At 47.7% G+C, this 27,091-nt stretch overlaps 1 protein-coding gene and 1 long non-coding RNA gene across 4 annotated transcripts in view; both read left to right on the top strand.

The window, feature by feature from the left end:
- Positions 1–20,439, top strand: part of LOC125695123 (uncharacterized) — a 145,812-nt gene extending 125,373 nt beyond the window's left edge. The window contains exons 9-13 of one of the 3 annotated variants that reach the window (XR_007377809.1): positions 691–805; positions 1,095–1,189; positions 10,851–10,958; positions 13,134–15,653; positions 17,019–20,439. This is a non-coding gene — a long non-coding RNA (uncharacterized LOC125695123). Of the gene's footprint in view, positions 1–690; positions 806–1,094; positions 1,190–10,850; positions 10,959–13,133 lie in introns of all 3 variants that reach the window. The other 2 variants (XR_007377808.1, XR_007377807.1) reach the window with 2 other exon arrangements.
- A 3,492-nt stretch (positions 20,440–23,931) lies between these two features.
- On the top strand, positions 23,932–26,794 carry BMP4 (bone morphogenetic protein 4). Its single transcript, XM_048949196.1, has 3 exons — positions 23,932–24,069; positions 24,494–24,870; positions 25,755–26,794. Exons 2-3 carry the CDS (start codon positions 24,501–24,503, stop codon positions 26,597–26,599), a joined length of 1,215 nt encoding a protein of 404 aa, XP_048805153.1. The 5' UTR covers positions 23,932–24,069; positions 24,494–24,500; the 3' UTR covers positions 26,600–26,794.
- The last annotated feature ends 297 nt before the right edge of the window (positions 26,795–27,091 follow it).

The following is a 27,091-nucleotide window of genomic DNA, read 5'->3' as shown; positions in this document are numbered from 1 at the left end:
AGCTAGTGAGCATCCCTGGGAGCTGCTCTCTGTATGATGGGCAGAAGGGAAGCTGAATGCCTTCCTCCCTGCTCTTCATCACTTTGGGGGTGCTGGTGCACAGTGAAAAGCCCCAAGGCTTCTGTTCAGTGTAACTATCCAAGGAAGGAGGGAAAGATTTCAGCACGGAAAACTTGTGCCTTTCCACCAGCTTTTGCATCCGAACCAGCACAGCTTGTGTCTGCTCTACTGAGTCAGGCACTCAGGGCACCTGGAAAGGAAAGCTGGCTTTAGAGACAAAGGTCCCGCCTTGCTTTTAAGAGGGAACATTGGGAGCCTGGGGCTTCTTCTATTTTGGGGACAGGGTGGCTTCTGTGCTGCAAAGACTGCCTTCTGCATCTCCCCTGCTGAAATCTCACATCACAGCTCTTCCCAGGGTCAGCATGACAGCATCCATCCCATCGGCACACAGAAAGTACGGCTTTTGGAGAGGGGAACATAATTTTAAAGTTGGCCTGAGAAACCTCCATCTAGTTTTCAGGGTTCCAGAATGTTGTTTTATTAGGATTACAGTCTTGTTCTTCTTAGGTTTCAGCAGGCGTTTATGACTGTTACAACAGGAATGAAAAGCTGGGGCTGGAATCGGCATTGCTTTCTCCTGCCAGGCGCAGGGTTCACGGTAGAGGCCAGACATATGTCTTTCTCCCACAGATGCTACTTTTTTTTTCTGGATGAGGAGGTGAGCTCGAGCCTCTCCCTGGAAGAGAGGGCTGGCAGCAGCGCTGAGCTGGGATGTGGAGGCTGCATAGGGGCCCATTGGCTGAAGGTAATTGCTGTGTTGGTTCACGTTGTTCCCCTCTGTCCTTTGCAAAAAGGAGAGACCAAGTCCCATGGACTCCTCTGTGTCTGGCACTGGAGGTTTGTGTTGCTCTCCTTTCTCCCATGCCCCATGGACATCCCTCTAGGTTGGCAGAGGGGCTCGGTGAAGGACAAGTAGGCTCTGCCTACAGACTTCCCTCCCCTTTTTGTCTCATTTTCCTTTCCTTTTTTTTTTTTCCAGCATGCATTATTCCAGACCTGATGTCATTCACCTATCTGAGTTTGTCCCTATGCAGGTCAAGACTTCTCCTTGAAGGCACCTGAACCAGAGTCACGTTCCCCATCTTTGCAGAACCCATGCTGTCCGCCTCTGGGAGGCAGCAAGTGGAAGGTAAGGGCTCAAGCAGCTCTCACGTGGGACACCACAAGTCCCCTGCTGTCCTTTAGGTCTTGGCAGCTTGGGGAGATCAACCCCTTTTGTGTTCCCCAAAGAAGGAGTTCAGCCTACCCAAACCATCCTGCGTGCAGTGAAGAACTCAGCCCTCCTCTAGGGTGATCCCTGGCTGTGGGACAGTTGGACCCTCTGCACAGTAATAATTAGCAGACAAATCCTGCTGACTCGGGAAACTCATCTAAGGGTTTGTTTGTGTGTTTGTTGTTTTTATGAGAAGGTCCATATGCCTTTCAGATTTTGTTATTTTCAGAGTTGATGATCTGAGGAACAGAATGAAGAGCTGACATTGTTGGTTGTTTTCTTGGCCTGCTTTATACAGCAGATGTATGTTGGTAGAAGGGCTACAGCTCATTACTTTATTTATTCTGGTGGAGTTTTGTTGAAAAGACAATAGGTCAGATCATGACACAGGAAGCAAAAAGATAGCTTTGGAACTGGTGGGTACTGTTCATCTACCAGTGCTCCCTTCACACGCTGGTCAGAATCCAAGAGGTAATATGGGAATTTCTGAATGTACTTAAAGTTTATGAGACTGCCTGCCTGAATGCATGCATGTGTGTGGAGTGGAACAAGGATCCCCAGCATAATACTTAATCAAAATCCAGTTTTACCATTGATATAAGACAGATAAAGCACTAAGTACAGTCCTCAGGATCTGCCCCTTCAGCTTATGCACTGCACGTGGCATACACAGTATCTGCCAATACACATGGTGTGGGATTTACCCTGAAACCCTGAAGGTGTCCTGGATTTTCCAAGTCAGAGCCTTGTTTTAAATCTTGCCTGGTGATGTGTGTATTTGATGGTCTCAGGAGCAGTTCTAGCTCAATGCTGGTTTCTTTCTGGGGTATGAAAATTCTCTTTAACATACAGTGCCTTTTGAATCTGATTCTTACTTGGAAATGTGTGCTTGCTCACGTTATTTAAGAAATGGGCAATGGAGTTTGAGCCACAACTTTATCAGCAGACAGCACAGATATCTAAGTGTTTGCTGAACCGTGCGCCTTCTTTCAGCACTCTCTTCCTGCTGAATAGCCAACATCTAGTGGGTTTTATCAGGTTTTTGAGATTAGGACTCTCTCCCTTTTGCTAGCTGAGATCCCCATAAATAAGAACAAGCAACCTCATTTTCTAACTCTGTTCCTAACGTGATCAAGGTGTAGCCTCGGAGTTCTGGTGCTTCTCTTGGGGTGCTGTTTGTGAACTCCTCTACCCTGATCCACAGAAATCCTTATTCCCTCCTTCCTCCCAGCCATAGTGCCAGCGCAGAGCTTTCGTTCCCTCCCCCCTTCTGCTGTCACCGTATCGATCCTCGAGGTGACCCCTCCAAGTCGTTGATCCTCCTGACTCCCCAAGGCAGCCTGCTGAACTGGCCTTTGCCTAGTTGTTTCTTCTGTTCCCTCTGCACCTTTTCACCAGTTTTCCACTTGTTGCTTTGATCTCAAATATGAATGAGCAGGGAAGACTTGAGGAGGAAGCAGTCACTAGTGCCCTACGCAGCGATAATGACATCTGATGAACCTATTTCTGTCTGAGTCCTGAGTAGTAGGCTGTTCCCCTTTTCCTGGTGTTGATGGTGTCTTTTAACTCTGCACCTCAGCAAATATGGTTAGAAATGCTCCTACATTTTGCAGCAACGCTGGCAGAGGCAGTGTTAAATGCAGTCATTCCATGGCTGATGTTGAGAATTCCTCCAGTAACCTCCCTTCAGCTCAGTTCTTCTGTCAGTACAACTTGCTATCATCTCCCTTTTAGCCAATTTATCATCCCCCTTACAACACTTGTCTTATCTTCTCCAGTTTAACTAGTAGTTTTGTGTGCCAATATCAGTGATATTAAATGATATCTGGGTAGAGTAGCCTGGCACAAATGCTTGTCATTGCCAATCCGAGATCCAAAGTTTGTCCCTGATGTCACATTATCCCACAGCTTTCTTTATCCTTCACCCAGTATTTCATCTGAAGTTTTGCATAATATTGACACTGGTGATATGACCCTGTGTGTGATCAAGTCCAGTCACGCTGAACTCAGGAGTCCCTTTCAACTTGGGGTATTCTATGATTCTATAATTTTCCCCTTAAATAAAGGCACCACATCCTTTTTTCTCTAACGCATCAGTTTCAGTATAATCGATCCTAGTGTCTGATTTGTAGTTCCATGTGTTCCTACTTGCACTGTTCACAGCTGGATTGACATTACTTCCTCCCAGCTCAACCACATTCAACATTTCAGTTTGTTGCCGTCAGTTTCTGTATTTCTCCTTGAACTGCACACAGTCTGTGCTGTACCAAACGCAGCTACAAAGATGGATCTTTACCTTTATACGCACACAGTTTTTCACTTCTTTCCTGACTACAAATACAATGAGGTTTTCTGCAGCCAGGTGGAACTCTCCGCTGCGTCCACATTGGCAAAGAGAACAGCTGAATCCAGGGCAACCCTTCTGACATGAAGGTGAGCCTGTATATATGTACATACAGGCTACCTGCTATTTTCTTCTTCTCTTGGGGATGCTTTTGCAAGATGAAGGGAAGGTTTGTTCTTCAGCTGCAGCCTTCTTTGCTGGTATTTTTTACGCCCTTGTTGCAAAGAAGTAAGACACAGAACTTTTAAAACGGAAGGGCTCAGAGACTGTTGGAGCAACGCTTGGTCCCCAGTCCTCCTTCTCTGAAACAGGTGAGTCATTCTGGCTGATATTAAAAAGAAAACAATAAAAAAAAAACTCTCCCACACACAAAGCAGCCCTGAGGCACACGATTAGCAGGAGGTATTTCACTCCCATGGCTGGAGTAGGGCAGCACGTTCAGCAACTGAAGCCACACTCTTACAATAGGAAGTATTTAATCATCTTTGTAACAGAATGTAGTGCTATCTGTACTTTGAGCAGAGCTTTTGTTATGCTAAATGTTATTCACTGGCTTTGTTCTCAGAATATATGTAAGTGTTGGCAGGACCAGTGACCCATGTGACTGTAATGCAGTGGGTTGCTGTAAAACAAATGAGAGCAATGCAAGGTTTAGTTCAGGCAGTCTCAGTGAAGGTAGCACTGGTGAATCTGGTAGCTGGAGCTATGGGTCCTGTGTAGGACAAACTCCCCACCTGTCATTTTCCATTAGGAAATCTGCTGGAGAAAAATAGTCTTTAAAACATCTGGGTTGTTTTTCCTAATTTTTTCCATTTTTTAAGAACTTTTTTAGCACTTTTTTTTTTTTTTTTTTTTTTTTGCTTGATCACAGAAGAAACAAGAGGAGTGAGTTCCTAAATGCATTGATTTCTATGTTGTTGGGGTTTTATTTGTTTGTTTTGTTTTGTTACTTTCTTAGAGTTAAAACTTGAAAATGTTACTTTCAAAAGTGGAAATGTGAAACCTAAAAACAAGTTAGCTAGTTAAAAAGTGGGAGTCCTTTCAGAAGGGAAATAGGCTTTCTCATACATCCATGAAAGGGGAGTTGGATTAGATGACCTTTGAAGCTCCCTAAACTCTACAGGTTCTGTGCTTCTACGTTTTAAAAATCACTCCTTCCAGAGGAGGACTCACCTTTCTTAAACGAGAAAAAGGAACACTGCCAACAGTTCCCATAGTAAGATGTCCAAAATTTTATTTATCCATAAAGCCTTTCCTCTGCAATTAAAAAATCCCATTTGGCAGGAAAAAAAGAAAAAAAAAAAAACCAACACCCCAAAATGACTTTCAGATAAAATTGTTGCCTTCAATAAGTCCCAGATTTGCAGTGAAGAAACTTCAAAGTTTGCTTGCTTTTACCATTCAAAGTGTAAAATACTGCTTTGCACGATTGAGGGTGGCAGAAGTTGACCTTAAAATTTGCTCGAATCTCTGGCCACACGACATTTCCTTCTGGGCTATTTAAACACGCAGCTGAAACACAAAAGCAGAAGGGTGTTGGTTTTTTTCTGACCTCGGAGAAACGTGAGTGAAACGTGAATGGTGACAGGGAGTGATTTTATAGGAGGTGCTGAACCTGCTTAATCTGTCTTTTGTTCAGATTTTAACGGGCTGCGTGATGTTTTATTTATGTGTTGGCCTGTTACTCTCTAGCATTGTTCCATGGCAAAGCAACGGGACTGAGAGGGGTTGGGGTGACCTAAGTTGGACCAGAGATGTCCTTTGGCAATACTGTGGTCCCTCAAGTTCTGTGCTGTGAGAGCGGTGAGGTGCTGGAACAGCTGCCCAGAGAGGCTGTGATGCCCCGTCCATCCCTGGAGGTGTTGAAGGCCAGGTTGGATGGGGCCCTGGGCAGCCTGGGCTGCTGTGAAATGTGGAGGTTGGTGGCCCTGCGTGGCACAGGGGGGTTGGAGCTTCGTGATCCTTGAGGTCCCTTCCAACCCGGGCCATTCTGTGTTTCTCTCCCAACAACGTGGCTGCTAGAGCCCACATGAATGGGGAATACCTCCATTCTGGGCCCAGAGCCTCGTGGGTAAAAGTGAGTGTCCATCCTGCATATCCCATTTGTACGCTCAATGGTGTCTTAAGCAGTGGCAACTAAAGTAGTGATAGGCGAAAGACACCTGCTTTAAATAAATACAGTAATCTGCCCAAAGCTCCCTGAATGCACTGGTGTTCAGTGAGGGCCCTGAACCTGCAGACATACCTATGCTTAACAACATAATCATTAAAGAACAGAAACCTTTCCTTCTAATCCCCCTCATACAGAACAACATGTGGATGTTAGCATATTTGGACTGCTTTGCATTCCTTCTTGCCTGCTTCTGAGAACATACTACATTTTAAAACTTGTTGGGTTCTTTCATGTTTTATTTGACCCTATGTAATTGCATTCCTGAAGGAATAACAGGCTCCCACAGTGATTTATACCCTGTATTAAATGTCAGTTTTGAAGAGACACAGTTAGCAGTTTGGTTTAACCTCCTGCCTTCCGATGTAAGTTCAAAACCGAAGCGGAGCTCAGGATCCAAGGGGAAAAGCACAAAGATGAAAATGGACTCAGAGGCAGCGCAGAATGAGATGTCTGTGTTCCAAGCCCCTCACCTTTAGAAGGCACCAGAATGAGATTTCGTCAAGCCAGCCCTATTTTTAACCATAGTTTGTGTACCGCGCTGCCGCCTTGCCAGCTGTGCTGCCTGTAAATTAGCGCTGCATGATGCTCTGCTTTCTCCAGAGCCTCCAACAATGGGCCAGAGCACTTTCTGCTGCAAAACCCACCCAGTGGCCCAACAGCCAACCCCCAGCAGCTTTGGCATGCATCCCCATAGGAAGGTCAGCGAAATAAATTGTCCTTGTGATTAAGAGCTGCTCCTTTGTTTTTATGCGCGTAACCGTGCCTAAATAGCGAAGCAGGATACGTATGTTATTGCTGCTTTAAATATTTCATTCCCTTTGTAGATTTCCTTACGACAGACTTAACAACTGCTGAATCGTACGTTATGACCTAATTATGGGGGATTCAGTTAAATCAATCTTGATGTAATGGCATATTCTTGATGTAATGGTGTTTTTATGTGCGTGTGTGCGTTTAAATGCAGAAGTAAATGCAGCAGCCTGTGTTGGGATCTGACACTGCTGAAGTGGTCGTCTTTTTTAGGACCAGGAGTGAAACGCACGATGGGGAGTTCTTTAAGCATCAGTACTGTACCTACAGACCTATTTCCCATGCTCAGGAAATGTATGTCCTGATGATCACTTTCCTTACCCTGCAACTCCAGTATTTCATCTCACAGGCAGGAGATTTAGCTGGAGCTGTTCCAAGGAGGATTCAGTTCTCACGCTGAAAGTGATAGATTTGATCCATCGGACTCATTTTTTCCCTAAAATATCTTAAGCAAAGATATTCAAATGAATGCAAAGATTATGTGGGATCTACCCAGGTCGTCGTTCTGACCTCAGCACATGACTCATTTTTCAGCTGAAGTCATTCAGGGTGTTTCCATTGCCTTCTACAGAGCCTCACTTGTCCGTTAGGTGAATGATGAGAACAGAACTGATAGTCTTCTCTTATTTTGAAGTGAAAAATGGAGGTGATAATGCTTTCATGGGGTTGGGTTTATCTCAGCAAAGCCATGGAATAAGTTGCCCTCTGGAAGTGGATGTCACTGCTGACTCTTTGGGGAGCTAATATGACGAGCGTAGAGCTGATGCTTGTCTTTCAGATGGATAGAGTTAGGTAAGATGAATCCTGCCTGGTGTTGTATACACAGTATTGTGTATCAGCTTCCCCTGTCTTCTAGATGTGCTGCCAGATTGCTGTAAATGCTCGTGCTGTGGTGTGAGACACTCTGGGTTAGGGTCTTCCCCAGCCAAATCCACCAAGAAGAAAAGAGTTCTGTGGTAATCTGAGCATGTAGGTTTAAGGGGTGCAGTTAATGTCTCAGGAATATGGCTTGAGGTTTGCCTTCCGTAGCTTCAGATGGCACAACAGCAGGTATCCATCCCTGCAATTGTCACACTTCATCACTGCAGGGAATAGTCCTGTTTAATGCCACTCTTCCTGACAGTACTACCAGTTCACAGTCAAAGGAGCAAGTCTTAGGCTTGAAGGCATAGCTGCACAGCCTTGAGAGCTGGTTCCTCTGCGTCCAGTAGGTTCACCTACCATAGCTGTCCTGCTTCAGGACCAGGAATATGATGGTTGGACTACATGATCTCAGTGGTCTTTTCCAGCCATCATGATTCTGCCGTTCCACGAATACTCTGTCCTAAACTGGTAAGCATTGTCTCCCTGGTCTTTGCGTAGTTATTTATGCTGCTGGCTGGGACTGCAGGTTCCATGGGCAGAGCATTATCCATTCACACATCAGCGAGAGTTCTGCTGTCCTTCTTACAGAGTGGGAAAATGTGAAGATGGACCCGAATTAAGGCCCTTATTCAGTGGAGCTCTGGTTTAAACAAACCCATGTCCAGGCATGCTGTGGTGTGGCTGTTTGGTTGTTAGGAGACATGAGGAAATAATGCCCCAGGGTGCAGCCCCATTAGCCTCCCTGGTAGCTCTGATTCAGAAACAAAGAATCTTCAGCAAATGCAAGGAGGGAAATAGCAGTTCCTGATCAGCATCAAGGTATCAGTGTTACTTTATTTAACTACACCTGGCTCTTCAGCCAGCACTTGATCTCTCTGATTAGAGAACTGAGTGAGGAGTGTCTCCTGGATTTCTCAGGTATTTTAGAAAATATTATTAATATTTTCCAGCCACTCAAGACACTAAAAGCTAAAACAGCACCAGCAGAGGGAGACAAACCCTGTTATCAGACCAGGACCTGTAGGAATCGGTGCTTCTTTGTAGGAACCTGAACTGGAAACCTGAAGGAGGAACACTTGTGGTGAGATGTTGTGTGCCATTAAAGTCTGCATTTGCTGAACAGCATGAAATAACGATACAAGAAGTTCTCTTAAATATATTTGTGTCTATATCCTGGTACCATACTATATGTTTCCTTGGCCAGAAAAAATGTTTCTCTTATTTTTGGTGCGTTGCATGTGTGTGTGCACACATGACTTTTCAGCAAAAGCAGTGCAGTTATGTTAACGTTATTTCAGATGAGAAATCAGAGCACTGAAACAAGATTTACCCAGATATCCTTGAATTCTGCTGATGTTTTTCCTTCTCGTTGATGGAAATCTGTCACCAGACTTTAAAAAAGTAAACATTTAGGCTGGAACGCACCAAAATGGCGTTTCCTGGTGAATGGGACAGTTGTTGTGGTTTTCCTCAAGTAAGAAACCAACCGTGGGTAAGGTAGTTTTAATGTCACTTGAAAAGAAACTGCAATCTGGGCAAGAAACTGAAATCATGGCTTACTGGAGGATATATGGAGCAGATTAGTTTCACCACGGAATGGTTATATTTGTGTTTTCTTCACTGATTAGATAGATGGGTTTTTTGTTCCTCTAGCTGTGTATCTACCAGGATGATTGTCTTGAACCATCAAGCATGTGGAGAAACGTCCCGTTGTTTTAATTGAATATCACTTGTGTTGTTGAGAAGCCAAATGGCTTTTATAGCAAAGGGCTGCCTGCAATGGCAGGAAGTTGTGATATGTTTTCTGAAAGCAATTCCATTGTCCTTTGCACTGGGGGTGAACTGGTTGGACTGGGACATGCTGTGGGGCTGAGTCCCCCATGCTGGGAGGAGAGGAATCCTGTTTGACAAGGTTGGCTTCAGCGCATGCTCTGTGAGTGTTGTATTTCCATGGGTTTCCTGCAGAACTCTTGCTGTGAGCAGGGCATGGGTGTGATGTATGAGCCCAGGGATCTGAAAGGGCCTTGGTCGGGCACAGCTGATGCTGACAGGCATCACTTCCAGACAGGACTGCCTGTGTGGGAGTCCTGCATCTCTTATCTGGAGAAAAGCCTCCTCACAGATGGAGAAATGTCATCTTACAGCGTGAACCACGAGAGGAAAACATGCAGGGGGTAGGTATGTAAAAATGATTCTTTAATTAATTGTCTAGATAGAAATAACTGTGGATGCCTTCAAATACATTGCTGCTACAGATAAAACCAAGAGTAAGAATCTTTGGGAGTGCTCAAGAAGGATTTTTTCTTCCTGTGCTGTGGGTAATTGTGATGACATTGACTGGTGCAAATACATCCTAGCAGGAGACCTTGGGAGATCATCCATCCCCCCTGCCCCAAGGTCTGAACCATTCCTGGCAAACCTTTGTCTCAGCAGTGACAGGGTCTGCAGCTCCCTGACTAATTTACTCCAGTGCTCACCTGTCCTTCCTCTTAGGAAACTTGTCTAATGCTTGACCTAATTCCTCCTTGCTGCAATTTAAACCCATTATTTCTTGTGTTATACCCAGTGGACACGGAGAACAATTTATTACCTTCCTATCTGCAACAACCTTTTACATAGTTGAAGGCTGTTATCATGTCTCCCCCTCAGTCTTTTCTTCTCTAGACTAAACAAACCCAATTCTTTCAATCTTTCCTCATAGGTCATGTTTTTTAGACCCCTGATCATTTTTGTTATGGAAATAAACATCCTTTAAATCAAGTTCTGTGAATCAATCTTGTGTAGAAAGGAAGGGAAACAGAGAGGTTAGCGTTAGCATTGGGAACAGGAATCTGGTGGTGAAAGAAGTGAATTTTCGGAGGTCTGTTCAGAGTACAGCCATCCATTCTTCTTTGGGATTTGGAAATATATCGAACACATTTTCTTTCCCTAAGTTTCCTTGGGAAAATCCACATATCTGCCATCAGAAGGAAGACAACACATCATTTCCACAGTCTATGTGGAAAGCAGCCTGTGGAAAAGCATTGGGAAGGCTGGCAGAGTGAGGGAATGTTGAGTAGCATTGTATGTCCATCACACAGACTTTCTAAAATCCGCTTGCCTGCAGTGATATCAACGTTTGCTCTCCAAAAGTTGTGTAGGCTGTCCCCCAGGGCAGTTTAAAACTGGATGATCACTCTTGCTTCTTCAGAAAGTTTCCTCTTATTGTGGCGTCCCATGGGCTGAGCCTTTGGCACTGAAGAATTAAGGAGCTACAGAGACTGTTGCTGTTAATGTGAAGACTGGGGGCTGTGAAAGGATCCATAAAAAGTTTCCTGTGCTTATGCTCCTCTTTGTCCTCCAAAGTAGCGTGGGCTGGGCTGAAGCTATTTTGTGTCTTTTTCTAGATCCTGGATTGTGGAGGACTAATGCTTCCAGGCAAGCAAAGCCTGCAGCATCCTTTTGTTCTTGGTGAATTCATTGGGCGCTGCACTGACTCAGCCTTTTACTCAAAGGTAAGTGTGAAGCTGTGGTAAATCCAGATTAAGATCAAAGACAGTGCAGCCATATGATGTGAAGCACTCAAATATTTATTTATTTATTTATTTATTCTGAAGGCTTAATGCTGGGTTTAGATGTCACCTGTCTTTCTTTCCTTGGCCTGTATAAATAGCCAAGCCAGCAGGAGCATCAGACTTGGCGCTCTTGCTAATTTGAGTTGTGGGTGCTAACATCTCATCAAGATTCCTTGGTAGTGGACATGAAAGCATAGCCTCATTGTTCAGCCTGTTCAAACAATGAACCTATGAGCGTGGGGCAGCATAAAATGTATAGAGAGAGCTGGAGGACCAAGAGCATCTTAAAGTGGAGTGCAATGGTGGACTTTGAGAAAGAAGTTTAGGAGGATATGTTAAAAGAAAAAGAAATGGAGAAGGACAGAAGGTCTTGGTCCTTGCACGGGAGATGCTATGAAGGCACGAGGTGGGATGTCAGCTGGCATGTGGTGCCCATGTGAATGTGAAGTGCTCAGTAGAAACTGGAAGAAGTTCTCAGGCAGAACTGTATGGAAAGGCCTTTTCTGCAAGGAGACTTCTCAAATGTTCTCTCATCAGAGACAACATTGATTTGATCTGTCAGAGCTGTTAAATTTGAGGCCCTATCTGTGGGCTGAGAGTTCCAAAATTCTTTAGCAAAGGTCCAAAATAAACAAGGTGTGGCAAAGAAAAAAATGGTTTTTGCTCCTTGCAGATGACTGGGAATGATCTTTCTTTTTTTGTCTGGTCTGATGGTGAAGGCTCCCTTATCTTCCAACAGCCACCCTTGAGAGGATCATGAGTGCTTCCTCTAATTAAAGTGGAGGAAGCCAGAGACCATATTTTGTCTGAAGCAAGACACAGTTGCTCATGAGATGCCAGTGAACACATACATTGCAAAAAAGGAGTTTTGCTGTGATGAGTTTGGTCATCATGATGGAGCTGTTTTGTAGCAATAGCCAAGAAAAGGCTCTTGTTTTAGATATTCTTGTTTGTACAACTAAGAAACTCCTCTTCCTGCAGCTGGTAGCAAATGGTACTGTCACAGAATCACTGCTAGATCAGATTCACCTTTCATAAAGACAGGCTCAGTGTTAGATACAACACCAAGAGCTGTACTTCTGAGGTGGTTTCCATGGAATTTCTCCCATACTGACCCTAAAACCTCAAATGCTTTAATATGTGCTTAGGGCCCTGTAAGACACAGGGCCATCATTAATTAGCAAACACCCTGAGCACATGTTTAATTTTAAGTGTGTACTTTTCTCTCTCAGGGGTCCATAGGACTTAAGGGCTTGAAGTGAACGGGTTTAGGGATATGCTCAAAGATAAGCGTGTGTTTAGTTGCTTTCCTGTTCTGTGGCTTTATTTGTTTTTACAGAAATAAGAGAAATGAAAGATCTTATTACAGATCAAACACAAATAAATGTCCAAAACGCAGCGGGGAGGCTTTGGTCTTGGTTCAGGGCCCAGTGAAGTCAATGGAAAAACACCCCAACACCTCAGTGGACATCAGAGCAAAGTCCTCAGAGGACTGGTGATGAACCCACTGCAGAAACTTGTTGAATGCCTCGTGTTTCTTTGCAAGGTTTTCTTATCTTGTACCCAGATGTTATTAACAAGGGTTTTTATTAGCTGCTGAGAAGCACTAGAGCAGCAGTTTTTCAACTCTTGAAATACATGCATACAAAGATGGGGGAGAAATAGTTTGCACAGTGATTATGCTGTGTTGAACTGCGAGTATATTTCAAGTTTCCCATTCCTTACCAGTGGAACCATTACTGGATCCCACTGATCTTCAAGTGTTTGCTCTCTTCCTTTCATGGAGTGCAGTGAGGCAAGTGAGACAGTTCCTAGGGTGAACGCAGTCTCTTTGTAGAGGGAAAAGTTTATACAACAGGAACAGCAGGTTCCTTTGACTAGCATTCATCTTTTTTGCCTTTAGATCTTTAAGTGTAGACAGCAACACCTGAGTTACTCATTTAGCTTCCCTTTTTAGGCATGCAGGGAAATAGCCGCCTTTCAAGAGCAATTTGATGTATTTTCAGTGTTCACTTCAAGACATGAGGTTGCTGTAGAGTTCTCCATTTGATCAGCTGGAGTTGCACCCGAATTTTGATCCCATGGCTCTGGTTGAAGCTCTCTTTACTTCTACAGACACTGTGCCTATACCAGCAGAGCCACCTGAGCCATCGGCCATCACCCAGCAGGGAAGGGATCCCAGGCAGCTTGTCAGGCATGTCGTGGTGGTCCTGTGTGTGTTCTGCCTCCCAAGAGGAAGAAGTTTGGGTTGCAGTACCAGAGCTGTGGGACGAGCTTCGCTCAAGCCAGCAAGCAGTGCCCACCTAGTCCCTGGAGAGCTGGTAAGCAGTTAGCACTTGCTAAGCGGATATTGCTTCATCTTCTGTTATTACTTGTGTTTCCTAGGTCAAACTGACACCAACTGGTCTGCTAGAGCCACATCAGAGAACCTATCCAGAGTCTCTGAAGAGCTGCTAAACTGTAAGGATGTGCAAAACCCATATTCCTATGACTGCCAGTTTGCTAGGGCAAACTGACACTGATCTGCAGAGAGGAGCTGTGGGCACACCTCTGTTTTACTTTGGAGGAATATCCTCTATCACTCCAGGCCTTAATTCCTCATCAGTGATGAACTTGTGGTGGAATCCACTGACTGTAGCTCTGTGATTTGGTGTGGTGGAAAAGCACAGGCCCCAAGGCACGTTGGAATTGTCATGTTCTGCTATAAGAACCAAAGATACAAAAGTGATATTATTGGCAGCTTAGCTGACTGGGTGAGCCCTACAAAATTCCTTTGATGTTTTAGTCTTATTTGATAGGAATAGGGCCAGATTAAAAAAACTCCAGTCTTCCAAATCCTAAAATGCAAAAACAAAGCGTTGGACCCTTTCATTTCCTTCACAGTTCAGAGTCTGCAAGGAAAATGATTTGAAGCATTTCCTTCTTCTAACACCAAAACAGAGCCTGGCTTTTACATAAAGAGAAAACTGTTTCTGTTGAGTGCTGAGAGCTGTGCTTTTCTATCACACTGTTTCACAGAACAAGAAGATACAAATCAATAGGGAAATGTGAAGTTGCAGTACTATAATTTCTGTATCTGCTTTTCCTATGATTATGATAGGACACATCTCTTACTTGCCCCTGTAAGATTTATTTTTTTCTCCCCAGCCCTTTTCTTATATTTCTGTAGTCCCCTGAATGTAATCTGCTGCCCTGAGTCATATTAAAAAAAACACATTGACTTGAAAGGAAAACGTTCGGTTCTTCAATGTGTGGAAAAATATTTCTGTTGTTTAAATGCAAGTAATTAAACTGAGGACTTTCTCCAAAGTAAACCTTGACAATCTAACAACCATCTTTGGCTTTTGCACCGCATGGAGTTTCTTTTACATTTTTAAATGCATTCCTTGTTTCAGTAAATGACACCAGGCTCACCAGCAGTGACTGAGTGATTAGTTTATCATCCTCTTAGTGCAGCCATCTAGATCTTTAACTCTTTAAGCAGTGGCATTTAAGACTTGAGAACACCCAGGAACACGCCTGAGGCTTTAGGCATTCTCAATTCAAGCAAATCTTGGATATCAGGTGAAAACGAATAAAAGAAAGTAGATGGGCGTACTCTGATAACGCTTTAAACAAGTCAGGTAAGCTAAATTGCAAATAAACAGCAGGCTTTTTAAAGAGGAAGCCAATTCCCCTTTCCTGGGACCACTCGGGTCATCAGGTGTCTGAGCAGCATAAAATTACGTGGAGAAAAATCTCCCGACCTACAAAGGGAGCAAAGGATGACAGTGCATTTCCCAATGCTGTGGGGCAGGGCTTTTCTCTGGATTTACTGCTCGTTTCTTATGGTGCAGTCAAAACAACCATTTTACAACAGTTCTGGTTGTAACAAGTGTATGTGAGCTGAAACGTACTGCACTGATGCCCTGTGCTGTAATCATGTCCATGCAGAGCTGCAGCAACAAGAGAAGGAAGAAGGAAGGGCCTCTTCTTACTTCAGAGCAGGAAGGTGGGGATGGACGTTCAGACAGAGGGAAAGGACTGACCTGTGGGCTGCTGACCAGCTGTGCCTGCTGCTGAGCATCGTGGATCTGCACCTATCATCCGATCCTGCTCAGTAACGCGAGCCACATCACCATGTGTGCCCTCTGCCATGGGAGACACGGAGCTGCTCGCCCCGTGAAGGCCAAGAGCTCTGGGATCTCTGTAGCTGGTAGAGCCAGGACTGTGGGAATGCAGCACCGAGCCCAGAGCTCAGCTTTTAGCTATTTATTTTATTTTAAAAAATGCTTTTGTAGTTTCGTCCGCTGCCTGTGGTCGGTTGTTTTGTTTTGTTTTCTTTTGTTTTGTTTTGTTTGCAGGCTGGACTTGGAGTTTTGCTGTTTGGGGAGAAAGGAGTTTTTGCCCAGCAGGGCAGAATGAGCCTGTGTGGATGCTGCTCAGTGAGATAAATTCTCTGCATCCTGAAGAATGTTGAGTGCATTGGGAGCTACCTCTGAAAGAGCAGAGCTGTCTCCTGCAAGCACAGACCAGTTAGGTCTCCAGTTTTCTGGTGACCCTTCTGTTGCCTGCAGGCTGCAGCCATTCTCAACACTGTAAATACCTTCAGACATCCGCTTCAAGCATGCTTCCCTACCAGAAGCTGTGATGAAGGTGATCCAGTCATGCCTTCTGTTTCATGGTTCCTCCTCTGGGGTTGTCTCATTTTGGGCTCTTGGTGGCTTACCAACAGGGGAACCTCTGGAAAAAGAAGTCACTGCTGTTTTGTGATTTGGATCCGTATTTGGATCCGCTGTCCCTGACTCAAGTCAACACTCAGTGGCTCTAAACTCTCTTCACTTCCTCATTCTGTCCTCCGCTCTCCAACCGTGTGTCTTAATCCACTTAATTTCCTCCTTGGAGTCCCTCAAGTCCCAAACCCACTCGGCCCCAAGTGTCCTTGCTATGCTCAGCCTGGTTTGAAGTGGAAGCAGCAGAACCCTCCGCCCTGCTTTGCCTCTGCGCCTCCTCAGGGATGAGCACAGAGGGTGGGAAGAGGCAGCAACCAGCAGGGCAGAGGTGGGACGAGCAGGAATGTGGGGTGAGACCAAAGAGATCCTCAGGGAAATTGCTGCAGCTGCCTTGTTCTGCTTTTTGTGACTCAAAGTGCTACACCAGTGTGCCCAGCTGGCTGCTGCTGTGAAGCATGAGTGTCACACTGAGAGTGGGCACAACGCAAATGGAAAATGCTGCTTTAAACTCTTATCTTAAGCCATCTGTTCAACACCCGAGCTCGAAGCCTGCATCCTTCCAGGTCTGTGATGCCATGCACCTGCCGGCTGCATCGCTCACAGTTGTCTTTGCAGAGCAGCACAAACCTGTTGTGACACCTTGGTGCCTTTGGCTTCGCTCCCATTTTCTAGAATTGCACTTGGCCTTGCTTTGGCCCTCTGCCCAGCCTGAATTTGCCTTCTTGGTTTTCACTTATTTCCCATATCACTTTTCTCTCCTGCTTCTCCTCAGGGATCTGGCTGCAAACCCTTGTGCCCAGGTGGGTGTGCAGCACCTCCCTCCCAGGGTCCCTTCATTTATAACAGAGAGATGTGCGATGTTTGCAGTTTTTCTTCCTTCTTCAAACTGAATTTTAGATAGTTCTCCTAAATGTCTTTCTTCTCTCTTTTCCTGGAACAGTCCCTCGGTTTTCTTTCTCTGTGAGCTGTATTTTAAAAATAAAACAAGTAGACCCTGCAAATGGCCCTGATTAAGAAGCCTGGTTTGCCTGTGGGATCAGACAGGCACGGTACACACGTACAGCAATGGTTTGCCCACATCATTTGGATTAGGTATCAGAGAGCACAGACTGCCTTTGCACTGAAGTCTGCAGGTCAAGGAGTTGGCCTCTCTTCGGCCCACAGGCCTTGTGGCTGCCAGCCCATAAGCTAAAGCCCATCTCTGAAAGATGCTGGAAACCCAGCTCAGACAACAATGTGTTTAGTTCTTCCTTTCCAGGCATGTTCATTTTTTGCTTCTTGCTTACAGGGAAGATTTTGCTTCCGTCTCCCAGCAATGTTTCCCTTCTGCTCTTCTTCTCAAGCCAGTGCGACAAAAGGAGAGCCAGCCCTGGTTGTTCTCCAAGAGCTGAGTGGTGAGGATGTCCCTCTGTGATGTGTGGGGCAATGCATACCCTGATAGCAGCAAAACTGTTGTTTCATGGGCCATAAACAAGATCTTATCCAACAATCTTGTATGATGTAGCTCTCCCAGTATTCTCACGGGGACTGAAATGCTGTGAGAGCCTTCTGTGTGCTGGGTTGTGGCACTGGGTGGCACTGATCTATCGGGTGGCAAGCAGCCCACAGCAGGAGGGATGGAACTGGATGATCTTTAAGGTCCCTTCCAACCTGAGCCATGCAGTGACTCTACGTCTTGTTCAGAACTGACGTGTGGTTTTGCTTCATTTCTGAGGATGGTTCAAAGTGCTCTCCTTCCCAGATGGAGACTCTGACATGCCTTTAATTCTAATCTTCTCCTTTCCTAATTTTTTTTAATCACCCTTCACGGTTAAGCATATAATTAACCAGTTGGATAAAGTAGGTTTGTGGTGTCACAGAGTCACAAAGCTGAAGCTAGAGCTTCTGAAGTCCAAATCAACTCCTTCATCATCAGACCTGCCTTCCTGCAGGCACGCCAGCACTTGCAGCGTGGCCCAGAACCTCTCGCCTTTGAACTTCCCAGCTTTAGGCTGCTGACTCAGCGTCTGTGCGTGATGGAAGCAGTGAAGGGGGAAACAGGTAATTGCTTAGGCAGGAAAAAGCCAAAAATGAAACCGTGCCTTGCTGCCGTTGACACAAGCTCTGCTCTTGCTCAAATGCCTTTGGGTAATAGATTTTTAGGAGAGAATGTGGTGGGCTTTGATTCTGCTTACAGGTGTTGTCTCAGAACCGAAGAGGACAGAGCAGGTAACAGTAAGTAAGAACACTTCTACCTTGAGAATAAACCCAGAGAACACCTCACTCCTTAGCTCACTTCATCGGTAATAAAACGGTCCTGTTGCACTGCAGTGAAGTGGGTCCTGCTAGAAAGTTATTGTCAGGAAGGACTGGAAGTACTTGTAGTTCCTTCCTTCCCATCTGCCTGTTTCAGAAGGACTAAACTTGTAGGGTACTTGGAGTGAACTGCGTTGACCTGACAAATGTGTTGCACTAACATGGATTGCTTTGCACTAGAGTAAGCTTGAGTGAAGACCTTACTGCACTGAGCATGATTTAGCCAAGTGTGATGGATTTGTGTTTACGTGTTCGTGTGTGTTTATAACCACATGCATGGCTATAAAGGTACATGGGATATTGAGTTGAAGTAGGACAGAACTAACAAAGCCAATATAACCTGCAGCCTCATTTAGATGGCCATGGAGAGGCAGCCTTTCTTCCTGAAGTGATTTTTCTCATCACATGTCTGTGGGAAGCTGATGCTCTCATACACATTCGCTATGAAAGCCTATTTGATGAGTACTTTCTATGAATGACCCTTGATGTGCTCATGGTGAGCACTTAGTCACCAGGCAGGTGGTGCAAATGAGCCCCACCAGCCTCCTGTGGCTGGAGATGGAAGCCACAAGCTGTTCCCGTGTTCTCCACCTCCAGGCAGATGGGAATCCCTAAAAGGATTTCTCTTCTCTAATTTCAGGAGAGGACAGTCACAGTCATGAGTCTGAAATTCATAGATGTGCTGGCATTTCCAGGCACTTACAATAATGCTCACTGCTAAACTCCTCTGCTGCTGAAAACCAAGTAGAACGTGTTTAGTGCTCTAAACAAACTCATCTAGCAAATTCAAGCATGTCCTCCTAGAATTATTTTTGCAGCAGTTGTCCTGCTCTGCTTATTTATGCCTTGTGCTAGCATTTGAAATCATTAAAGCCATAATTAATTAATCATTAATATTAGCGCTGGAGACTCTGAAGTGGTGTGGATGCTGAGGGAGATGCCAGCATTGTGGTGTTCTCAAAACGTATTTGTGGCTCAACCAATCTGAAATGAGCCTTCTTCTCTTATGGCCTTACAGTGTTCCTTAGGAAAACGATGGTTTTGTGGATGCTCATCCCTGGAGGTGTTCAAGGCCAGGTTGGGAGGCCCTGGGCAGCCTCATCTGGTGTCTGTGTAGTTTATGGCAACCCTGCCTGTGGTATGGGGGCTGGAACTGGATGGTCTTTGGTGGTGATGGGTTGGCAGCTGGACCTCAAAGATCACCTTAGAAGTCTTTTCCAGCCTTAATGATTGTATGATCCTGCAAATACATCCCTCACCTTCTGGAGGTCCCTCTCGCATCTCAAGGATGAGGCTTTGATTGAATGGGAAGCAAATGTAGGCTAAAAGCAATGATTATTTCCAGAACGTGCATGAGAATATGGATTTTCCTCTGGTAACAGTCATCAATCAGTGTACAAACGATTTTACAACACGTGGCTTCAGTCACAGATTCACATTGTTGGGGTTGGAAGGAGCCCTTAAAGGTCATCATGTTCAACTCCTCTGCAGTGCACAGGGGCACCCACAGCTCCATCAGTGCTCAGTGCCCCATCCAGCCTGCCCTTGGGTGTCTGCAGGGATGGGGCATCCACTGCCTCTCCAAGCAACCTGTGCTGGAGTTGTTTGTAGCACAGGTCAGGAGACTTTCCATAACATACCACTAGAATGGCTTTAGCTTTATTTTGTGATTTGTACTGCTGGAGCACTTCCCCAGGACCCAGGCCTCCTTGTTTCCATGCACTGCCCAAGAATCTCAGAAGGGACAGCACTGAACTGAAGGGGCCTTGCGTTGTAACTGGAGCAGATGGACGACGTGTGTACAAAAAGGAAGGGGTGAAATTCCCAGGTTTGCTCAGTCTGAATGTTCTCCCTGCATGGGATGGTCGTCCTTTTTGTAGACTTTGCAAAACGATAAAAATCAGCCTTAAAACTTAAGAATAGAGGAAAGTAAAGCTGCAGTGAGCTCCAAGCTGGGCCTGATCCTGTGTTCCATGAGAGGTCTGGCTTTCTGTTCTCAAGAAAAGGCAGGAAGCACTGGTGGGACAGCCCAGCTCTGAAGCGTTCAGAGCAATAACAAAAATTTCAGTGTGGCAATAAAAGCTGTTCCCTTCACCACTGCAGCAGCTGTGCTTGTTTCCATCGGCTGCATTCAGGCTCTTCAGCAAGGAGCTGCTTTGGAAAATGTAATCCCTCGGAGTTGTTTGTTCAGTGCCTTTGCCTTAATGGACCAGCTTAGGCAGTTGAAAGGAGGGGGTAGGAGGGAGTCGATCTCAGCACACTTATGGGCATCCCCTCCTGTAATTCATGTCATTACAACTTCTCTGATATATAACTTTATTTACTTATTTACAGCTTTAGGCTTGTTTCTGCTCTAGCACAAATCTGGTGAGACAAGGGTGGGGTTTTTTTGGGGGGGGGTTTGATTTTCTTTCTTTTCCCAAGGCAGTTGTTTGCAAACTCTGGAGCCCAAAAGGTGCAGCTGCTCCATAAATAAAAAAAAAACAGGATATAAGAACTGGTTTGGGGAGGTCTCTCTCTGCCCAAGTCCAGAGGCATCTCCCAAAGTGCTGCCATGAGTGGAGAAGTTTGTCTTGTAAACAGAACTGGCCTAATTTCTAGAGGTGCTGAATGCTGGAAATGAGGAAACATTTCTTCTCTGAAAGAGCAGTGCTGCAGTGGCTGCCCATGGAGTCAGCATCCCTGCAGGTGTCCCAGCTGTGGCACTGAGGGAGGCGGGCAGTGGGCACAGTGGGCTGCGTGGGGCTGGGGATCTCAGAGGCTTTTTCAACCTGAATGGTTCTGTGATTCTGTCACCCAGTGCCTGCTGGTAAGGCCTGAGCACACGAAACCTGGAAGCAGAGCAGATGTTAGCAGCTGGGATTGTATCAGGAATACTTCTAGGCTACTCTGTGATCATGGGGTTGAAATGAGAACAATAACTGCACGCAGAGCTGGGCACCAGGGATCCAGGACCTGCCAGTTCCTGGGCTTCTCACCACCACCAGCAAACATGGCCTGAGGTCTACATGCACAACTCACCTTTGTCCTCTGGCTATTCTTTGCAAGGTGACATTCCCAGCGAACCACAGAATCATTCAGGTTGGAGAAGGCCTTTAAGATCCCCACCCCACCATGTGGATGGAGTGCCACATCTCCATGGCTCTGGAACACCTTCAGGACGGTGACCCCACCACTCCTGGACAGCCGTGCCACGGCAGCACTGCTCTTTTAGAAGAAATGCTTCCTAAGACCCGACCTAAAATATCTGGCAAAGTGGTTCTTAGCTCAGAGATGAGCAGTGTTGCTTCCAATCCTGGGAGGTTTTCACAGAGGTAGGATGGCCCCAGTACGGCTGGGACCAGATCACAGGGAAGAACCTGAGCCACTCTCCCCACCACCACGAGATGTGATGCGTGGTGAGGTGTGTCTCACATGGAGCACAGACATAACGTTCTCTATTTTTGATTTGCTGGATCTTTAAAACATACAATGTTGTATCTGCCGCTGAATTAAGCAGTGTTTGCTTTTCAAACCTTCCACATTTGTATTTTTAGCTCCATTTTGGCATTCACTTTTTTTGGTTGGAATATATAACACACTCAGTTATTTAGCGTGCCTGGACCGAGTTCAGCCTGTGTGTAACTCCACGGGCTGGAGCAGAAGCTACGTTCAAGGTGAATTACTCTCTATGGGGCTAAGGAAATACAGCTTCTGTAGAAACGCGTTTCAGCTCCCTCAGTAAATGCTACACTATTTCCATCCATGGTTATTCCGCTGTGGTTTGGGTTATGTATTTACATTTTACGGAATAAATACTACAGCTTTCCCCATGACTAACACTTCTTAGTAACCAATAAGCTACTCAAATACACCACTGCCTCCTACAAGAGCCTAAACCACAGTGCTCTCCACGGGCTTGCTGTCCCCAGCTGGCCACCTCCTAGTGCAGAGCCATGGTTAACCAGCATTACATAAGTCACTTTTTGGATCCCTCTTATCATAGCATCCTAGAACGGCCTGGGTTGCACAGGAGCACAGCGCTCATCCAGTTCCAACTCCCTGCTGTGTGCAGGGTCACCAACCAGCAGCCCAGGCTGCCCAGAGCCACATCCAGCCTGGCCCTGAATGCACTCACAGCCTCCTTGGGCAAAGGACACAGGACAGCTTCGTCGTGGAGGCACTGGATGCTGTGGGACTGAATTCCTCATCGATAAACATTGCCAGCACCTCCGATCCTACCAAAATCTGAATGAGGTCCTTAGGGAAGGAGTGACACCTGAGTGCTGCTCCCACACAGAGGCATGGGTTGCTCTGCCGAACCCAGAGGTCTGTTTCAAGAGCAGTGCCATACAGGCCCTTGCACAAACTTTGTTTTTAGGTGGGGATATTTTCAATGAAAATGTTATTTAACTTTAAAAAGTTGCACAGCAGCTACTCCAAAAATTGTTTTCCCTTGTTAAGAATAACGCACAGCGTGATACATTAGAAATGGCGATGGCAATATTTCACAAATTGTGATGGATTCATAGCCCAAATACCTTGCTAACAGATGTTTCTTTTAAACTCGGAGTGGTATAGGAATAACTCAGAGATATTACAGTGTCAGCACTGCCTTTTATCTGCGTGCGCCCTTTCGGTGACATCCCCAGGCTTTTGTAATGCGTGGGTCAGGCCTGAGCTAGAAAACGTGAAATATTAAAGGAAGTCGTGCCTGGTTGTGTGAGCTGTGGGGCAGCGTCAGGAAGGTGATGAGTGCTGCCCCAGTCCTGCTGTGTGCTTGGACACAGCCGTTTGGTGCTTTGGGGGAACATGTAGGGCTGTGCTCACAGTTCGTCTATGAGCTGAGCCTTCAGTTGCACCAGGGGAGGTTCAGCTTGGATATTAGGAAACATGTCTTCTTTGGAAGAGTAGTGAGGTGCTGGCACAGCTGCCCAGCAGTGGTGGGGTCACCATCCCTGGAGGTGTTCAGTGGAGATGTGGCACTGAGGGATGTGGGCAGTGGGATGGTGGGGTGGGCTGGGGTTGGGCTTGGGGATCTTGGAGGTCTTCTCCAACCTGAATGGTTCTGTGATTCCATGAGGAGTTCCTGTGGCCGACCCTCTGACTGTGTCTTTTGGTCCTGTAATCTCATTAACTTTTCTGTCTACGGGTGGTGATTTATCCAACCCAGGAGGGCAAAGGGATGAATCTGACACTCTGGAGGAACTCTTTCTTTACCATGGGATTGTTCAGTCTGCACCTTGTCTGCTTGTGGCACCCCATCACTCTTCATCAGGGCTCCCACCCCAGGAGTGCCCTCTCCAGACCACCCCATTGCTCCCAGTGACCAACCACTCCATCCCCACACCCTGCTGGGGAGCAGCTTTGAGCCCTGGGCTTTCAACTCAGCCCCAAATCTGGCCGTCACTGAAACCTTTGGCACATTCAGGAGAGGAAGCATTCTTTTGGGTGTCCCTATTGGTACCGTGCTGTGGACACGTGTCCCCCGTGAGGTCAGGGAACCCGGCCCGGAGGGAATGAGCTTTATTCCAGAGGGAAAGGAGAGAAAACTCCGATTTCAGGTGGGAACCGAAGGCAGAGAGCAGGGTTAACGCAGCCCCTCGGGGACGCGTCCCGCGGGACGCACCTGAGAGGGGCCAAACCGAAGGGGGGACTTAAGGGACACCACGGTGCCGCCCACCTGAGCTCACCCCGCGGACCCCTCCCCGCCCGACCGCAGCTCTCCGCCGCCTCCCCCCTCCCTGGAGGGAGAACCAGGCGCGGGCGGCGGGGCGGGTCGGGCCGTCCCCCGCGGGGCCGGGCCGGACGGGGGCGGGCCGGGGGCGGCGGGCCGGGCCGAGCCGGGCCGGGGGGGTGGGGGGGCGACGGGGGGGTGGTGAGCGGCTCCACGTGACTGCGGGGCCGGGAGAAAACCGGGGCCGGCGGCGGCGGCGGCCGCACTGCGCCCGGGCGGCGATCGCGGGAGGCGCTCGGCAGCCGCTGCCCCGGAGGCTTTCGGCGCGCTGGGTCCGCGCTGGCTCTCCAGAATCATGGACTGTGCTGATATGCCTTGCTTGCTGTCAGTGAGTACAGCCCTCTTCTTCCTCGCCTTGGCTTTTTTATTATTGTTATTTTTTTTTTTATGCCGATTTTTATTTTTTGCTTTAAAAAAAAAAAATTATTTCCTTTTTTTTTTTTTTTTTTTTTTCTTTTCTTTTCTTCTTTTTTAACTTTATTTTTGTCTCCGCGTCCCGCAGCGGGATTCGAACCCGCAGCTCCGCGCCCCGCCGCGCCGCGCGCCCCTTCCCGCAGCGGCCGCGATGCCCCGGGAGCCGTCCTGTCCCCGCTGGCTCCTTCTCATCTCGCTTTGCCATGTATTTTTTTTTCGTATTTTTCAACTTTCTTCGGAAGAGGAGGAGGAGAGGAGGGGTGGGGGGGGGGGGTGGGGGGGCTCGCTTCTCATCCTGACTTTCCTTGTCGTTTGTTGTTGCGTTTTTTACACCCCAGAGACACCATGATTCCTGGTAACCGAATGCTGATGGTCATCCTACTATGCCAAGTCCTGCTGGGAGGTACCAACCATGCTAGCCTGATCCCCGAGACCGGCAGGAAGAAAGTAGCAGAGCTTCAGGGACAAGCCGGATCCGGACGCCGCTCTGCCCAAAGCCATGAACTCTTGCGGGGTTTCGAAACGACTCTGCTGCAGATGTTTGGGCTGCGAAGGCGGCCCCAGCCCAGCAAATCAGCCGTCATCCCCAGTTACATGCTGGATCTCTATCGACTCCAGTCCGGAGAAGAGGAGGAGAGCCTCCAGGAGATCAGCCTGCAGTATCCCGAGAGATCGACCAGCCGGGCCAACACCGTGAGGAGCTTCCACCATGAAGGTCAGTGATGGGAGGAGGGAAATTCCCAGCCCCGGCAGCGCTCGGGAGCTCACCGATGCGTTTAGGAGCGGGTTGTGCCCGCCTCTTCACTTTTTACGGGAGGAAAAACGCTCCCGACGCGTGCGGTTTGCGGGTGACAGCGTGCTGCCGGGCTTTCCAGCATCCCGTGGCTGTTTCAGGGTGTTGGAGCACTTTGACGACTCTGTCCCTCGGTCCCTGTGCCACGGGATCGTTGCTGGGCTCGCGTGGATTTAATGCATCCGATGCGGGAGCGAATGAGGGCGGGAGGTCGCCCACCCCCGCGGTGTTTCTTTTGAACTTCCAAAGCGATCGCTGCCTGGTTTTGCTCTTAAGGAAAAACAAAAACAAAAACAAACAAACAAACAAAAAACCAACGAAAACTTCTCCCCCCAAGAACCCCTCCTCGAATTTAATACTTACAGCTGCGTGTTTATAAGGTTTATTCAATAGGCCCTTGTAATCTGATCCAAATGTTTCCTAGCGGATGTTTCTTTTCCAAAGTAAATCTGAATTATTAATCCAGCCGCATCATTACGGCTTTGGAATTTGCTTCGCTTTCTCCCCCTGCGCCCCGTAACAAGGCAGCTCTGTGCTCCCCTCTGCTTCAGAGCCGCAGGGGGGGAAGCAAAAGGGGAAAAACCTCCTCCGAAGTGGGAGAGAGGCGGAGGGAAGGGGTCAGAGTGCGGAGGAGTGCGCGCGGCACCGGGACCGCTGCGACTGCGATTGGGATGCACGGGGTAATTGAGCCAGGCAGGTGAATGCGGGCCGGGACGGCGCCGGGGCTGTGGCTGCGTGCCCCGAGGCTGACGCGCTCCCGTTTCGTTCTTTTGTCCCGTTTTCCCCCCTTCCCTGCACCCATTCAGAGCACCTGGAGAGCGTCCCGGGTCCCAGCGAAGCGCCGCGGATCCGCTTCGTCTTCAACCTCAGCAGCGTGCCGGACAACGAGGTGATCTCGTCGGCGGAGCTGCGGCTGTACCGGGAGCAGGTGGAGGAGCCGAGCGCGGCGTGGGAGAGGGGCTTCCACCGGATAAACATTTACGAAGTGATGAAGCCGCTGTCGGAGCGCTCGCAGGCCATTACGCGCCTGTTGGACACGCGGTTGGTGCACCACAACGTGACGCGCTGGGAGACCTTCGATGTGAGCCCAGCCGTGATCCGGTGGACCAAGGACAAGCAGCCGAACCACGGGCTGGTGATCGAGGTGACCCACCTCCACCAGGCACAGACTCATCAGGGCAAACACGTCAGGATTAGCCGATCTTTACCTCAAGGGCACGGCGGGGACTGGGCGCAGCTCAGGCCGCTCCTGGTCACTTTCGGGCACGACGGACGAGGCCACGCGCTGACCCGCAGGGCCCGCCGCAGCCCCAAGCACCAACGTTCCCGCAAGAACAAAAAAAACTGCCGCCGCCACGCTCTCTATGTGGATTTCAGCGACGTGGGTTGGAACGATTGGATCGTGGCCCCCCCGGGCTACCAGGCGTTTTACTGCCACGGGGACTGCCCCTTCCCCCTGGCCGACCACCTCAACTCCACCAACCACGCCATCGTGCAGACGTTGGTCAACTCCGTCAACTCCAGCATCCCCAAGGCCTGCTGCGTGCCCACGGAGCTGAGCGCCATCTCCATGCTCTACCTGGATGAGTATGACAAGGTGGTGCTGAAAAACTACCAGGAGATGGTGGTGGAGGGGTGCGGGTGCCGCTGACCCCTTCCCTCCCCTCCCCTCCTCTCTCCCTCCCGTCCCCCCCAGAACTGCTTGCTCTAGCTGGACTCTTCCTCTAAACTAAACGTTCACCTTGACCTTATTTATGACTTTATGTGCAAATGTTTTTTGACAATAATGATCATATATTTTGACAAAATATATTTATAACTACGTATTAAAAGAGAAAAAAATAAAATGAGTCATTATTTTAAAGGTAAATGCATTTTGTGTCTCACCTCTCGGGGTGCTGCTGGCCCGGAGCGCAGCAGGGAATGTATCTGCTCTCCTCCTCTCTCCTCTCCCTCTTTTCCTGCTGGCCCGGAGCGCAGCAGGGAATGTATCTGCTCTCCTCCTCTCTCCTCTCCCTCTTTTCCTCCCTCCTCTTTCTCTCTCCCTTTCCCCCCCCCCCCCCCCACCCCATAGTCTTTGCCAATCTCGGTGTCTCTGTTTCTCACCGAGGTACCATGGAGCCCCCGGTGCTGAGGAGCACCT

Source organism: Lagopus muta, chromosome 6 (assembly GCF_023343835.1).
Source record: "Lagopus muta isolate bLagMut1 chromosome 6, bLagMut1 primary, whole genome shotgun sequence".
Taxonomy (NCBI): Eukaryota; Metazoa; Chordata; class Aves; order Galliformes; family Phasianidae; genus Lagopus; species Lagopus muta.
The sequence above is the reverse complement of the archived record's forward strand: the minus strand, read 5'-3'. Positions and strand labels throughout refer to the sequence as shown.